Source organism: Thrips palmi, unplaced genomic scaffold, assembly GCF_012932325.1.
Source record: "Thrips palmi isolate BJ-2018 unplaced genomic scaffold, TpBJ-2018v1 HiC_scaffold_19, whole genome shotgun sequence".
In the NCBI taxonomy this organism is placed as follows: Eukaryota; Metazoa; Arthropoda; class Insecta; order Thysanoptera; family Thripidae; genus Thrips; species Thrips palmi.
In genome coordinates, this window is record NW_023144628.1 from 6,178,420 (window position 1) to 6,190,489 (window position 12,070).

Consider the following 12,070-nt stretch of genomic DNA (forward strand, 5'->3'; position numbering starts at 1 on the left):
TCAGGCACTACAGTGGGCCAGAAGACCGGTGGAGGCGGCGAAAACTCTGGGCGCGTTTGGAGTTTTGGCCGCCTCCATCGGTCTTCTGGTCCACTGTGCGGACGAGCAACCCTTTCCGACGCGACAGTGTACCTGTCCGGCACGCGCAGCACTGGTGGGCTCTCCAGGGGCAGCTCCGGCACGATGGGCAGGCGGTCGCGGCACGCGTCCAGCGGGTACTCGCCCATCAGCACGTTCGGCGTCACCAGGATCTGCTGGCCGCGGAGGTGCTGGTCGTTGAGGATCTTGTTGTTGCCGTGCAGCTTGGAGGAGAAGAGCCTGGCGCAGAACCGCAGAACGCGCGCAGTCAAGGAATGGGCGGAACCGCAACCGGGGGATTTTTGCTTACTTTAAGTGCATTATGGCTCGCAGTGCAGGCTACCTGCAGACGGCCCGCCGGCTGGTCTCCCTGTGCGAGGCGCAGGGCACGTGGAAGTGCGCCCGGTGGGTGGTGGTGGGCTTGGCGCGCTCAGAGGCCCTCTCGGCCGCCCAGCGGGCTGCCATCAGCTCCTTCAGCCCGTACTGGGTCAAGTTGCCCTGCGCCGACACAGTGTGCCGCCAACACAGCACGCCGTCAAGTGACACCGCCAAAACACGCGCCGTGAGTCCACGCCCCGGTCCGCGCCGTGTCCCTCACAATGCAGGGCAGCAGGTCCTGCGACGGCAGCCACTCCAAGTGCCTCGAGTTGAAGGCGCGCGACTTGGGGCACACTTGCGGCATCCAGTGGTGCATCAGGTCGGTGGTGGTCGTAAAGTTCTCCCGGCACTTGGGGCCGCTCGCCTCCATCAGGATGGCGCGGTGGACGCCCTGCCCGAGCCGAGGCAGCCAAGGCAGCGAGAGCAAGATGGATGATGGCATGGAATGAATAACTGGGGAAGGGCGCCGAGCGCGAGCGAGCGTAAAACTTGGGGCTGCCGAGTGCGATGCCGAAGGATCGTTTCGTCTTCGTCGCTCTGTCTCTATCGCACTCACGGGGCGTGCCGTAGGGCCCGTAGGGGCGCGAGAGAGACAGAGCGACGAAACGATCCTGCGGACATGGCTAAGCCGTCGGCCCCAGCCTGCCCGGCCCCACCTCGCTGCTGGCCCGGTGCTCCCAGGCGGCCTGCGACGCGTAGTCGTCCAGGTACACGCCGGGGGTGGTGAGGCTGGGCCTCTTGAACGAGGTCGTGTAGATGGAGCAGCCGCGGAAGGGCGGCAGGCACGGCTTGGTCTTCTCGATGCGCCGGTCGCGCCACATGCCCTCCAGGACGCCGTCATTGTACCGCGGCTCCGTCACCACCAAGTCCCTCGTCTGCTCCCTGTGAGCGGCCAACGTGTCACTTCTAGGGAACGCGCTCGGAGAGAGCCCTCAGCAGACTCATTTCCGAGAGTCGTTTTCGTCGCTGTCTCTCTCGAGCTCATGAGGCGCCACGTGCAGGTGCGAGAGAAACAGAGCGACGAAAACGACTTCCGGAATCAGAGTACGGCCCCTCGTACTTGACGGGGATGGCGGGAATCGAGTCCGCGATGCTGGTTCTGGTGGACATGGTTGACGGTGTGCGGGTCAGCTAGCGGGCACGGCGATGGCGGTCGCGATGGGGTGTCCGACGACGCAGCCCGTCAACGCCATGGTGCCTCCTCCACCTCCGCACCCCCAGCCCATGCAGCCTATGCAGCAGGCTGGCTGTGGGCCGACTGCCAATAATGAGGTGGACGTGGGGAAGGCCAGGGACAGCCAGGGAGGGCAACAATCCACCACCATCTTTCTTTCTTCACTTCACTCTGGTTCACTTCACTACATCCCCGAGCGACCGTCATCCCTTCCCAGGAGCTGGAACGGGAATGAATGATGGACAGCCGATATATGCAAGTATCAACAGACAGATTTATTGATTAATATTCATTCAGTTCACCAACACACCACTCCGAAATCACAAGTAAACATAGGGCCTAAATCAAGAATCACATCATCGCTTTCTCTCCGTTTTCCACCGATACACAGGGGGTGCATCTTTAGTTGCAGGCTTTATCCTTTCTGGTTTTGATTCGGTCTTGATGAGTAAATTCTTTTTCAGGAGCATCTTCTCTTGAATGATGCGTAGCTGTTTCTCTCGTTCCAGACGTTTGGCCAGCACTGCATACTTCTGTGCCTTCTGTCTTTGAGCCTTTTCTAGAGCAGCTGTAAAATTGTGAAATGTTAATTAAAATATAACAGAAAAGTAAAAAAAAAACATTACTCAGGTGAGATTTTTGTTTTTCTTTTGGAAAAGAGAGCGGGAAGAAACAAGAAATATTGCACACCTTTGTCAATAGTAGGCAAAGTAGCAGATTTAAGAGTTTCCAACTTCATACGATTGGTGCGCCTCCCCATAAGTGCTGGGTGCGTCCCTAGCCGAGATGCAACATCAAAGTTGAGAACTTCTTTTGGATCATCAACAAAGAAAGTGTGAGAGTTGGTAACCTGCAAGCAAATCATTAGTTAAAATTGAGCACAGTAAATTATTATACTACAAGACTAAAAAATTCTCCTCCGTACCTCTTCTGCAGCATCTAACATATGAAGCTCTGCTTTAAGCCGTTCAATTTTGCGTTTTTCAGAAGTGAGTTTCATTGTAACATACTGGATGTCTTGGGTTTGCATCATTTTTATTTGATCAGGAGTGTGCTCATCCTGTGAAAAAAAAAAAAAAAAAAAATTAAGCATTAAAAAGCAAGTACAAAAAATTCAAATAATAAAGATGGAAAGCCAGCCACCTCTTTTTCTTTCTCAAAATGCTCCCCATCTTCAGTTTTGGAATTGATCATATGAAAGTAAAATTCATCTGGATTACGATTGAGAGCCCTCTTCCTGAGAAGGCGCAGTGTTTTCTGCTTTTCATTAAAATCATCTGCTCGAGTTTTGTAATCCTTCTTTTTTTCTAAAAGACCCAAATGTGAGCGAGCTTCAGGTTGATGTCGTTCTCTGTGGGTCTTTTGATTCGACTTGGACACTGACTTCCAAGACGACATGGTGACGGATAGCTAAGGACCCTGCAAAAAGAGAAAAAAGGTACAACAGTGAATAACAGAGTCATAACTGGGTAACAACGGTAACAAATGGGATTTTCAATCACAAGAAAGAAATCTTAAGATAGTAGATACTTACAGAGAGGTTGAGAAGAAATGACACCACGTCTATGATGTAAACAAAGCAGGCAGGAGGGAGACAGTATCTTGCAGGGTACAGAAAAGAGAGCTTGTAAGCCAATGTTCTAGGTCAATCTAGAATGCGTAGATACGAAATTAAAATTTTGTGGCACACAATGTACTGAGGTTATGAAGTCGTCGTCCTCGTGTATCCCCCCTCCCCCTTCACACGTTTGTTTACATTTTTTGATATGACAATTTTCGATGGCGTTTGAACTGCCATAAGTTTTAGTACCATTCCATGATCAGTAGAATTAAACACACTATCTTACATCTGATTTTGAAAAAGCAGCAAAGATTCAGAAATAAAAGAATTCAATCACATGAAGTACTATTGGTTGACAGACACGCTTTGCCGAAAATCCGTTACTGTCAAAATTAGGTTTATGAATTTTTCATTTTTATCATACCAACACTCCGATACTATCAAAAATACCACAAAACTATTTGACGAGAGAGTATGGACAAGTTACATATGTTGCACTGCAAGAGGCAAAAATGCCCTTCAATTCAATTGAAAACACATGTAACACCTGAGACTGCCACTTTGAAGAGTATGACACTCACTTTAGAGCGTTCGGTGCGGTGCCGTTGTTATGGCCATACTTCATTGATGAATCAGTAATCACTCGCCTCCTAACCTGTAGAGTACGGTATTCCGTTGTCACGAATCATGGTAAGTTTTCCCTTGTTGATAGGTCTTTAATAGGTATTTCCACTCTTACTTTGTGTACCGACGTCGAATTTCATTTAACTGTTGCTTTTCTTTTCAGGCTTCATTCTCAGAGGACCAGCTGGCTGGTAAGTTAATCGAGGTCAACTTTGACGTTCCAGCTCCCCCCTGATGACACACCCCGAGCCGACTTCGCCTTATTTGGTCAAGAATTGTGTCTCATGGAGGGAGAGAGAAGAGATTTTGCCGCCGCGGGGAAGGGCTGGCGCGCGCCGCGTTATGGTGTAGTTAGAGTCCAGTCCGTACGTTAGACAGGGCCAGAGGTGTGTCCAAGTCGCGAGTTTGACAATCCAGACAAGCCGCCGAAATGTATGGCTATGAGGCAGTGAACAAAGTCATGACGTCGGTGGAAGGTTTGTAGCATTTCGGTTCTGCAATGCCAGGTGGTGCTCGTGTCTGCAGTGTGTCATGGGAATCGTTTCTGTACACATGTATCTCGTCCACGTAATATCTCAAGCAATGTTGTTGTAACTCTGAGGAACATTTTGTCTAGATTTCATCCACCTTGTAAAAGTGACTAATAGTTATTGTTTGTCCGAATTTTTTACAGAGTTCCAGGAAGCGTTCCAGCTTTTTGATAACCGGGGTGATGGCAAAATAAATGTTGGTCAAATCGGAGATGTGTTGCGTGCTTTGGGACAAAATCCCACAGAATCTGACGTAAAAAAATTCACCCATCAGCACAAACCAGGTTGTTATTTTGTTTCAAGCTTCACTTTTATTTGTTTTTTTATCTTTCAATTACTTATCCTCAGTCATTTACTCCTGTTGTTGCTTAATTTGTCAATAGATGAACGGATTTGCTTTGAAGTCTTCCTTCCTATCTACCAAGCTATCTCCAAAAGCCGCACTTCCGACACTGCTGATGACTTTATTGAGGGCCTGAGGCACTTTGACAAGGATGGCAGTGGTTTCATTTCATCTGCTGAACTGCGCCACCTGTTGTCAACCCTTGGTAAATGCCTTTGTCCTTTTGTGTGTCCATGGTCAAAATTTTATGATTGATTTTATTTGTAACTCATGTCGATATTTCCTTATTTACAGGAGAAAAACTGACTGATGATGAAGTGGAACAACTTCTGGCAGGCCAAGAAGACTCTCAAGGAAACATCAATTATGAGGAGTTTGTGCGGATGGTGATGTGTGGATGAATATCTTATTGCAGTGCATTATATGTCCCAAGGACGGGCTTTACGAGTAGATCTATTATTTAAGAATTTACTTTGATTAGGCAGCATTTCCAAATTTATTCACTCATGTGGGTTTCATGTACTTTAAAATTGTGAGTGCTGTTATATGAATGAGATGGTCTAGTTACCGTATTTGGAAGTATTATTTATATTTTTATTCATTGTTTTGTGATTGGTTGAAATCATTTGATTACTCTTAACTTGTGAGCAAGATCAAGTAATTTATGAAATCCTGTAAGGTTGTATAGATTTTGAGTGGGTGGGACCATATCCATTTTTTATGAGCCATTTTGAGCCCCATAGATTGGTGGGATACCATGATAGTGTACTTATTACTACTACCCTTTTTGTTTTTTTCCAATTCATGATCTTCCTCTTTTTTAAAAAATTTTACATTGTAAGGTGTTAGGAGTTCTCATTTCATGGGTTTGTATTAAGGTTGCATTTTTATTAATATTTTCTAATATTCTTGTATCTTCATTCCATACCATGTTGCTTTATCTTTTTTCCTACAGAATGTGCTTATTTTTAAGTTTGAGATGTAAAATTTGGGTCATTCATTAAATACTAAAACTTGTGTGGGTATATGTTTTTATTTCCTCCTATTTGCATATCACACATTCACTACAACTCACACTTACATTCGGAAATTTTAGTCATGTTTTCTCCCTCAACGATGAACAGATAATGTAATTATAAATGCTGCTCTTTAGAACAAAGCCGTGAAGAGGACCAGCCTTCTTGCAAGAAGCCATGTTAACACAAGAAGAGTAATAAACAGAAACAGAACAGAGGGTACTATGAAAAAAAAAACAATCTTATCAGTTACATCACAAAAAGGAGGAAGCTGCTCTCCTTGAATATAAAGGAAGCATGTTTCTTGGTCGATTCACCAATAAAATAATAATAATATGGATAAGTAGAAATATAAAGTTTAAAATAAGGAAAATTCTCAAAGACAAAATATTAAGAGATCATTTCTAAAAAGAAACAAAGACCAACATACAAATGTTAAGACATGTCATGTGACACAGGAAGTCCTAGTCCAGACACTCAAGCCTAGGTTTACTACTTCACACAAGAACAATACATAAAGGAATGCAGAGAATCAAGTCAGTCATTTACCAAGTCAAAGCAGTTAATGTTTGAGCTTATGAACATTTCAGCAAATATCTTGCATCTCATGACTGAAGAGAGAAGAAAGAAGGATTGACAGTGTTAGAATGCCTTAGTAAGGTCAAGTCCATACAAGTAAAATCTGGATCAATTTCTACACCTCTTTCAGTGACTTTTAAAAAATGACTACACTCAGTCTCAAGGGATCCATAAAACAAATTATGAAAAATACAAAACAGTCAAACATAAAAACAGAACATGCAAAATAATATCACACAAGGACGACACCAACAGCCTAGTCTAACACTCATGATATGATGATCACTCAAAAAAAAAAGCAGTAAAGCAGTAAAAATCACAGGTGGTTCAGGAATTATTTTACACTCATTTTCAACAAATTTAAGACTATAGCTTTCAAATTACAAAAACACAAACCATAACACTGTACAAAAATCAGTACAATGTTGTCTATCGAGATGAAAAATACTGTTCAGTGATAGTGAAATTACTATTATTAAAACTTAGTAGACAATAAAACCAGATGTTCAGGATTTTACAGGTAGAAATAGAGCTCATTATATTTAACATAAGTCAACATTCCTAAACATTTGATACGTACAATCCAATGATAACAATAATGATGGCACTGATTGCCTATGTCAGCACAAAAATACCCAAGCTACATATTCCCTAGCTGTAGTTTATAAAGATACATGGAAGGCATGAGTAAAACCCAAACAAGGGGTTGGCTAGCAAAACTAACTATACAATAGAACATTGATCTAGGTGGGAATCGATTCCCAAATAATTATATCATGGACACAATGGCCATACTGAGTAATGCTCCACAGGCTAATCCTATTCCTAGAAATGCTGACATTATAGAAGCAGCCATCTCTTGTTCATGATGCTCACAGGCCCTGTTTCAACAGGATGAAGAGTGGTGGTCAAGTTCCAGTTCAATGCAAATGATGGAGATCAAAACAGTCTACATGTAGGCACAAACACAATACTTACTTTGGGCCACTGATCATTGTAACGTTGACTACGTAACCATTGGTGAATCCAAATAGCACCACAATCAAAATGTAATACGCGTCCCCGTGAATCAACACCGGGAGATGTTGACGGGGTTGAGCATTGCAGTAGAGCAGCAAGGGGACAAAAATAATTCTGGCTGCTGACATGAGAAGCAATGCTCTTGCATTTTGTCTTGGCTAAACATTCCATTAAAGAAATTTATTAGCGATGTTAACACAAACTTTAATTCAGAAAATTTTACTACAATGCATGAAAGATGGCTTTACCCAAAGAAGCAGCCCTGAAAGCACTCTTCCCAGATAGTCAAACAAACTGAAAATCAGGTAGGCAACCACAGGAACAAAATATTTATCTGCAGGAAAAGGAACTATAATATTAGAAAAAGTCAATGAAACATTAAATATGAAATGAATTACCTCATTCTTACCGTTCCATTGGTTTCCGTGGCCTTTGTTTTCAGACTCAACAAGAACAGTGACCGCTGGATAAAACGATAGTGAAACAAAAAATGCCATCCATACCGCAAGTCCATGAACCCAGATCTATACAAACAAATAAGGGGGGAAAAATGGAGAAAACAATCAGAAAAAAATTAAAGAGTTTTGGTAAGGTTTCTGCAAATTGTAAATGATAAGACGATCTCTTTACAAATACTGACCTTGCTTAACACACGAGTATAGGACAAGGAAAACATGTCAACCTCTACTGATGGGGCACATCCATCAGCTTCATATTGAACTGACAGCTGTGGTCTGGGTGCCATGTGATATTTAAAGAAGACCTAAAAACGAACAATTCGTCAGAAAATTTCCTACCAAGAGAAAAGCAAGTTGAGACAACCAATTGAAACTTACTGCTCGAATGAGAACCAAGTAGCAGACAATAGATACAACAAGAAAAACATTGGCAACCATGAAGTACACAAAGGCACTGAGCTGAGGTGAAGCTCCAAGCCACAGTGACAATATTTCAGCTAGTGCCGCGAAAACACCACCTAGAGACTGACCACTACTTGCGGCAGATATGTAAGCAGCAGAGAACTTTCCGAGCATGCCAAATAATCCACCAGTCAACACGGCACTTGCAACTGAATCACAACAGATAAAGTAATCATGTTACATTAAGTGTCCACACATGAAAATATAATTTTACAGCAATTTACACTCACTGTTTAGGGCCACCACTATTGCCATGGTAAGGTAGAAAAAGTCATATTGCCCTGAAAAAAAAATGATGATGTTATAGTCGAAAGTAAGACCCTCTGTGAAACACTGTCAAATATTTCAATAATGTAAGAGACTGAAAGTTTTCTTACAAGCGTCAGTGTTGATATGAACAAACAGAGTTGTGACAACAAACAAAAGAAGGATCATTACAAATGATCCCAGCATGCGAGAGTGAAGAGATATCCTGGAAACAAAACCAGATTCAGGTATTTCCTCAACCAAGATAATTTTTTAATTAATGTAAGAGGTCCATATACATACTTGTGAGAGAGAGCAGAGTTTAAAATGAGAAAAACTGTACTGGGAACAGTTGATGCTACACTAAGATATGCTGTGAAGCTCTTTTGGAGAGGAGTTCGGCCCACTGTACCCACAGAGGAGTTGAGAAACATGGTAGTTGGTTCCGATGCATTGACATCTCGAAACTTGTACATCCAGTACTGGGAAAAAGAACAAAAAATTACAATTTTAGGGGAACTCAAGAATGAATGCCCCTGTGCTCATTTTTGAACAAAGCTTACATCATCTGCTGTGATGAAGAAATTCCATGGCAGCAAAGTCGTCATTCCAAGAAAATAAAATATAATGTATGCAAGGCTAAACCTGAAACAAACATTGAAAACATGTTGTTTAGGCAAGCGGAGGATGTAAAATCATGCACACAATAGAAACTAATTCTGCTACTACCTACAATGATTTATGAAACTAAAATGCAAGAATCACAAGGATACCTCCAGAATTTTCTAAAACAAATGGCTGTAAGGTAACTGATTGAAAAAAATTGCAAATGACAAACAGTAAAGAGAAACCAAATGGAGGCCAGATCCATGCTCAGAAGCGAATACATGAAGCCAGCGAACATATTAAAAATCTACCCCAACTCTACAACACCATTAAAAACACACTTACTTCTGGTCATCCTCCCTGAAAAATTCTTCACTTCTGTTCCCTTTCTTTCTATCCTCAGTCTCAGTCATCAAAATTTTCTTAGATTCCTACGCAGTTTAAAAATTTCAACTGGTGCTTTCTATTGGCTCAATCAATAAAGTTAAATCTGCAATAATGAAAACAGAGCATGCCTCCACTATATCGAGAGCATAAAAAAATTCTACAAAATTGTAAATAGTATAAGTTTAAATGATAAAACTGAGGATAAGAAAGAGCCCTAGTTTCTTCCAAAGAAATAAACAATGTATGGCATTTACAAAGTTTTACATAACTATATTATGGACATACCTGTCTTGAGGATCTCTGCCTTTGAACAATGGCTTTGTGTCTTTTGTAGTTACAACTGGGTCGTCCACCATATAAGTGGAAGGGGTGTCGTCCGACAAATTGCCATCAAAATCACTGTCAGAATCACCCTGTAAGAGTGGCTGGGTGTTGATGGAATCTTCCATTTTTCCACAGGGTATCTGAAATATTACTTTTCATATAAATAATCGTAACAGTCAAGGAACAGAGACATCAAAATAGATGCAAAACGGTTTAGCATCACAGGTTCAAACAATGTAAACAGAAATCCCTGAGGCAGTAGGTGATATTCTCTCAAAGAAACTCGCCTTTCAACTTGTTGAGAAGTCCGTGGTGTCGTGATAGTGCTCCTGAACCTCAGACTGACCACTGTGCGCTCTATTTCCAATGCAGACTCAACCCTATGATTCACCAAGAAGATGGCCTTGATTGCAAAGAAATTTGCATATTGTTTACACCTGGGGTTACGAAATCCATTTGCAGAAGATTAATGGGCCACCTTCTGCATTAGCTCGTCCTTGTCCCACAGCACTGGATATATCCATTGGGCACAAGTGGGTCACGGATCAAAAAACTTCGACGATTTCAGCAAATATGTAAGATATTCTTAGAAAAGTAATAGAATTTGAACCATCTGCCTGCTTTTCTGGCTTTTGTTTCTGCTGTCTGCTTGCATTCGATCCTCCCCCGTCCCCCCGCCCCTCCTCCCCCGTTTGCTTTTCTCCGCCGCCAAATGATTTTTCTGACAGAAGGTTCTGTCTAACTTTTTCCTAAAGATTTTTTTCTAAAAAGAAACCTTTTCAACCACACTAGTTTCTCGAAATAAATAGATAAATTTTACTTTCTAGTACAGTCCTCTCCCTCGTCTTCCTTCATCTAAAAGGCAGTGTCCGTTCGGCGTGATTTGAAGAAGGCAGTGATCCGCTCTGAACCTTCTTTCCGGTTCGACGTTGAAAGTGAGTGAGTTAGTGCAGAAAGCAAATTTTATCTTATTTCATCCTGTGATAAATTATTGTACGTAAAGGGCTGAGTTTTCTTTCGGTATCGTCCTGTTTCATACTATGCGTGTGAACTATTATTCCCTCACTGAGTGATGATGGTCACTTATAATGATGAGCCGAAAGTGCCCCTGTTGACTGTCCATGAGCGCTTTCTTCACGTTGTTATGGTTTAATGTTTCCTTATTCTGTAGTCTTGTTTCGCATTTTCAATTTTTTCTGTGTGCGAACGTAGTTTTGTTATGTTTAAGGGGTAACAATTAAGTTATCCTTGTCCTTTCATCATAGTTTTGTTTACTAACGGTCCCCCATAACCACGTACCAAACTTAACCTATCTCAAGGGCCTGGCAACGTATGCCGATTTTTATTTTGACTATGCTTTCTCGTAAATTTGCTGTGGAAGTGCAACTTGTTTTGTCTCGTTCCGTTTTGCCGTCGAGTAATGTGTTGGTGTCTCTGTTTGATTCAGATAATCCAAGATGGGGAAGATTATGAAACCGGGCAAAATCGTGCTGCTGCTCGGCGGCCGATTTGCTGGACGCAAAGCTGTAGTCGTCCGCAACTACGATGATGGTACCAACGACAAGCAGTACGGCCATGCCTTAGTGGCCGGCATTGACCGGTATCCCAGAAAGGTCCACAAGCGCATGGGCAAGGCCCGCATCCACAAGAAGTCCAAGATCAAGCCTTTCCTCAAGGTATGAATTGGCAATGCAATGTCCTAGTTCGCTTACCTGGAGTTTTTAGTTGGTTTTGTGTCACTTCTCAACCTGTTCTACCACCCTATCTCGAGCTGTTGCTCCTTGGCATATTGTAGTTTCTACATTGTGAGGCCTGTTTTGTTGATTACAGATTGTCAACTACAATCACCTGATGCCCACCCGCTACACCGTAGATATTCCCTTGGAGAAGATTGCCCCCAAGGACCTTAAGGACCCCGCTAAGAGGAAAATCCTTCGTTTCCAGACTAGGTGCAAGTTCGAGGAAAGGTGAGGAATTTTAAAATTAGCTAGTGTGTTGTGGTCCTGTCTTATTTGTTTGGATCTGTTTCTGTTGTGAATGTCAGTCTCTTTAGACCAGTTACCAGTCCAAAGCAAGCTGTTATTCAGATTTAGAGCAGCTTGTCACATCTTACTAAGCTTTCCCCCTTGCATACCTTTGTTGTTCTTCCTTTCTAATCTCTCAAATTGTGTGTTGCAGGTACAAGGCCGGCAAAAACAAATGGTTCTTCCAGAAGCTGAGGTTCTAATTTCATTTTTGTATACGCACTTGTGCAATAAAACCCAAAAAAATCTATTGTGTTTCC

The 12,070-nt window shown here is 42.6% G+C and overlaps 5 protein-coding genes across 10 annotated transcripts; 2 read left to right on the top strand and 3 right to left on the bottom strand.

Annotated features, from left to right (window-relative positions):
- Positions 1-1,672, bottom strand: LOC117646276 (uncharacterized protein C1orf158 homolog). Its single transcript, XM_034387117.1, has 6 exons — positions 1,517-1,672; positions 1,113-1,338; positions 677-847; positions 422-576; positions 133-318; positions 1-7 (listed from the first exon to the last, which is right to left on the bottom strand). Exons 1-6 carry the CDS (start codon positions 1,564-1,566, stop codon positions 1-3), a joined length of 795 nt encoding a protein of 264 aa, XP_034243008.1. The 5' UTR covers positions 1,567-1,672.
- A 210-nt stretch (positions 1,673-1,882) lies between these two features.
- Positions 1,883-4,067, bottom strand: LOC117646459 (probable U3 small nucleolar RNA-associated protein 11). 2 transcript variants are annotated; one of them, XM_034387397.1, is made up of 7 exons: positions 3,931-4,067; positions 3,773-3,846; positions 3,165-3,280; positions 2,774-3,049; positions 2,556-2,690; positions 2,321-2,480; positions 1,883-2,198 (listed from the first exon to the last, which is right to left on the bottom strand). In XM_034387397.1, exons 4-7 carry the CDS (start codon positions 3,026-3,028, stop codon positions 1,987-1,989), a joined length of 762 nt encoding a protein of 253 aa, XP_034243288.1. In that variant the 5' UTR covers positions 3,029-3,049; positions 3,165-3,280; positions 3,773-3,846; positions 3,931-4,067; the 3' UTR covers positions 1,883-1,986. The 2 variants fall into 2 exon arrangements, with proteins under 2 accessions (XP_034243288.1, XP_034243289.1); XM_034387398.1 differs by lacking the exons at positions 3,773-3,846; positions 3,931-4,067 and adding an exon at positions 3,478-3,502.
- On the top strand, positions 3,749-5,373 carry LOC117646460 (myosin-2 essential light chain). Of its 2 annotated transcripts, XM_034387400.1 has the most exons (5): positions 3,749-3,881; positions 3,979-4,006; positions 4,489-4,629; positions 4,729-4,893; positions 4,983-5,373. In XM_034387400.1, the coding sequence occupies exons 1-5, from the start codon at positions 3,879-3,881 to the stop codon at positions 5,087-5,089; spliced, it is 444 nt and encodes a 147-aa protein (XP_034243291.1). In that variant the 5' UTR covers positions 3,749-3,878; the 3' UTR covers positions 5,090-5,373. The 2 variants fall into 2 exon arrangements, with proteins under 2 accessions (XP_034243291.1, XP_034243290.1); XM_034387399.1 differs by lacking the exons at positions 3,749-3,881; positions 3,979-4,006 and adding an exon at positions 4,090-4,291.
- A 329-nt stretch (positions 5,374-5,702) lies between these two features.
- LOC117646458 (equilibrative nucleoside transporter 1) lies at positions 5,703-10,459 on the bottom strand. 2 transcript variants are annotated; one of them, XM_034387393.1, is made up of 12 exons: positions 10,074-10,459; positions 9,748-9,926; positions 9,033-9,114; positions 8,773-8,951; positions 8,601-8,695; positions 8,454-8,504; positions 8,140-8,372; positions 7,944-8,066; positions 7,713-7,827; positions 7,552-7,637; positions 7,262-7,461; positions 5,703-7,164 (listed from the first exon to the last, which is right to left on the bottom strand). In XM_034387393.1, exons 2-12 carry the CDS (start codon positions 9,909-9,911, stop codon positions 7,053-7,055), a joined length of 1,440 nt encoding a protein of 479 aa, XP_034243284.1. In that variant the 5' UTR covers positions 9,912-9,926; positions 10,074-10,459; the 3' UTR covers positions 5,703-7,052. The 2 variants fall into 2 exon arrangements, with proteins under 2 accessions (XP_034243284.1, XP_034243285.1); XM_034387394.1 differs by lacking the exon at positions 10,074-10,459 and adding an exon at positions 9,421-9,565 and having other exon boundaries at positions 9,748-9,884.
- Positions 10,460-10,613: 154 nt separating this feature from the next.
- On the top strand, positions 10,614-12,058 carry LOC117646461 (60S ribosomal protein L27). Of its 3 annotated transcripts, none has more exons than XM_034387402.1 (4): positions 10,614-10,721; positions 11,234-11,462; positions 11,617-11,753; positions 11,965-12,058. In XM_034387402.1, exons 2-4 carry the CDS (start codon positions 11,244-11,246, stop codon positions 12,011-12,013), a joined length of 405 nt encoding a protein of 134 aa, XP_034243293.1. In that variant the 5' UTR covers positions 10,614-10,721; positions 11,234-11,243; the 3' UTR covers positions 12,014-12,058. The 3 variants fall into 3 exon arrangements, with proteins under 3 accessions (XP_034243293.1, XP_034243292.1, XP_034243294.1); XM_034387401.1 differs by having other exon boundaries at positions 10,644-10,779; XM_034387403.1 differs by lacking the exon at positions 10,614-10,721 and adding an exon at positions 10,915-10,933.
- The last annotated feature ends 12 nt before the right edge of the window (positions 12,059-12,070 follow it).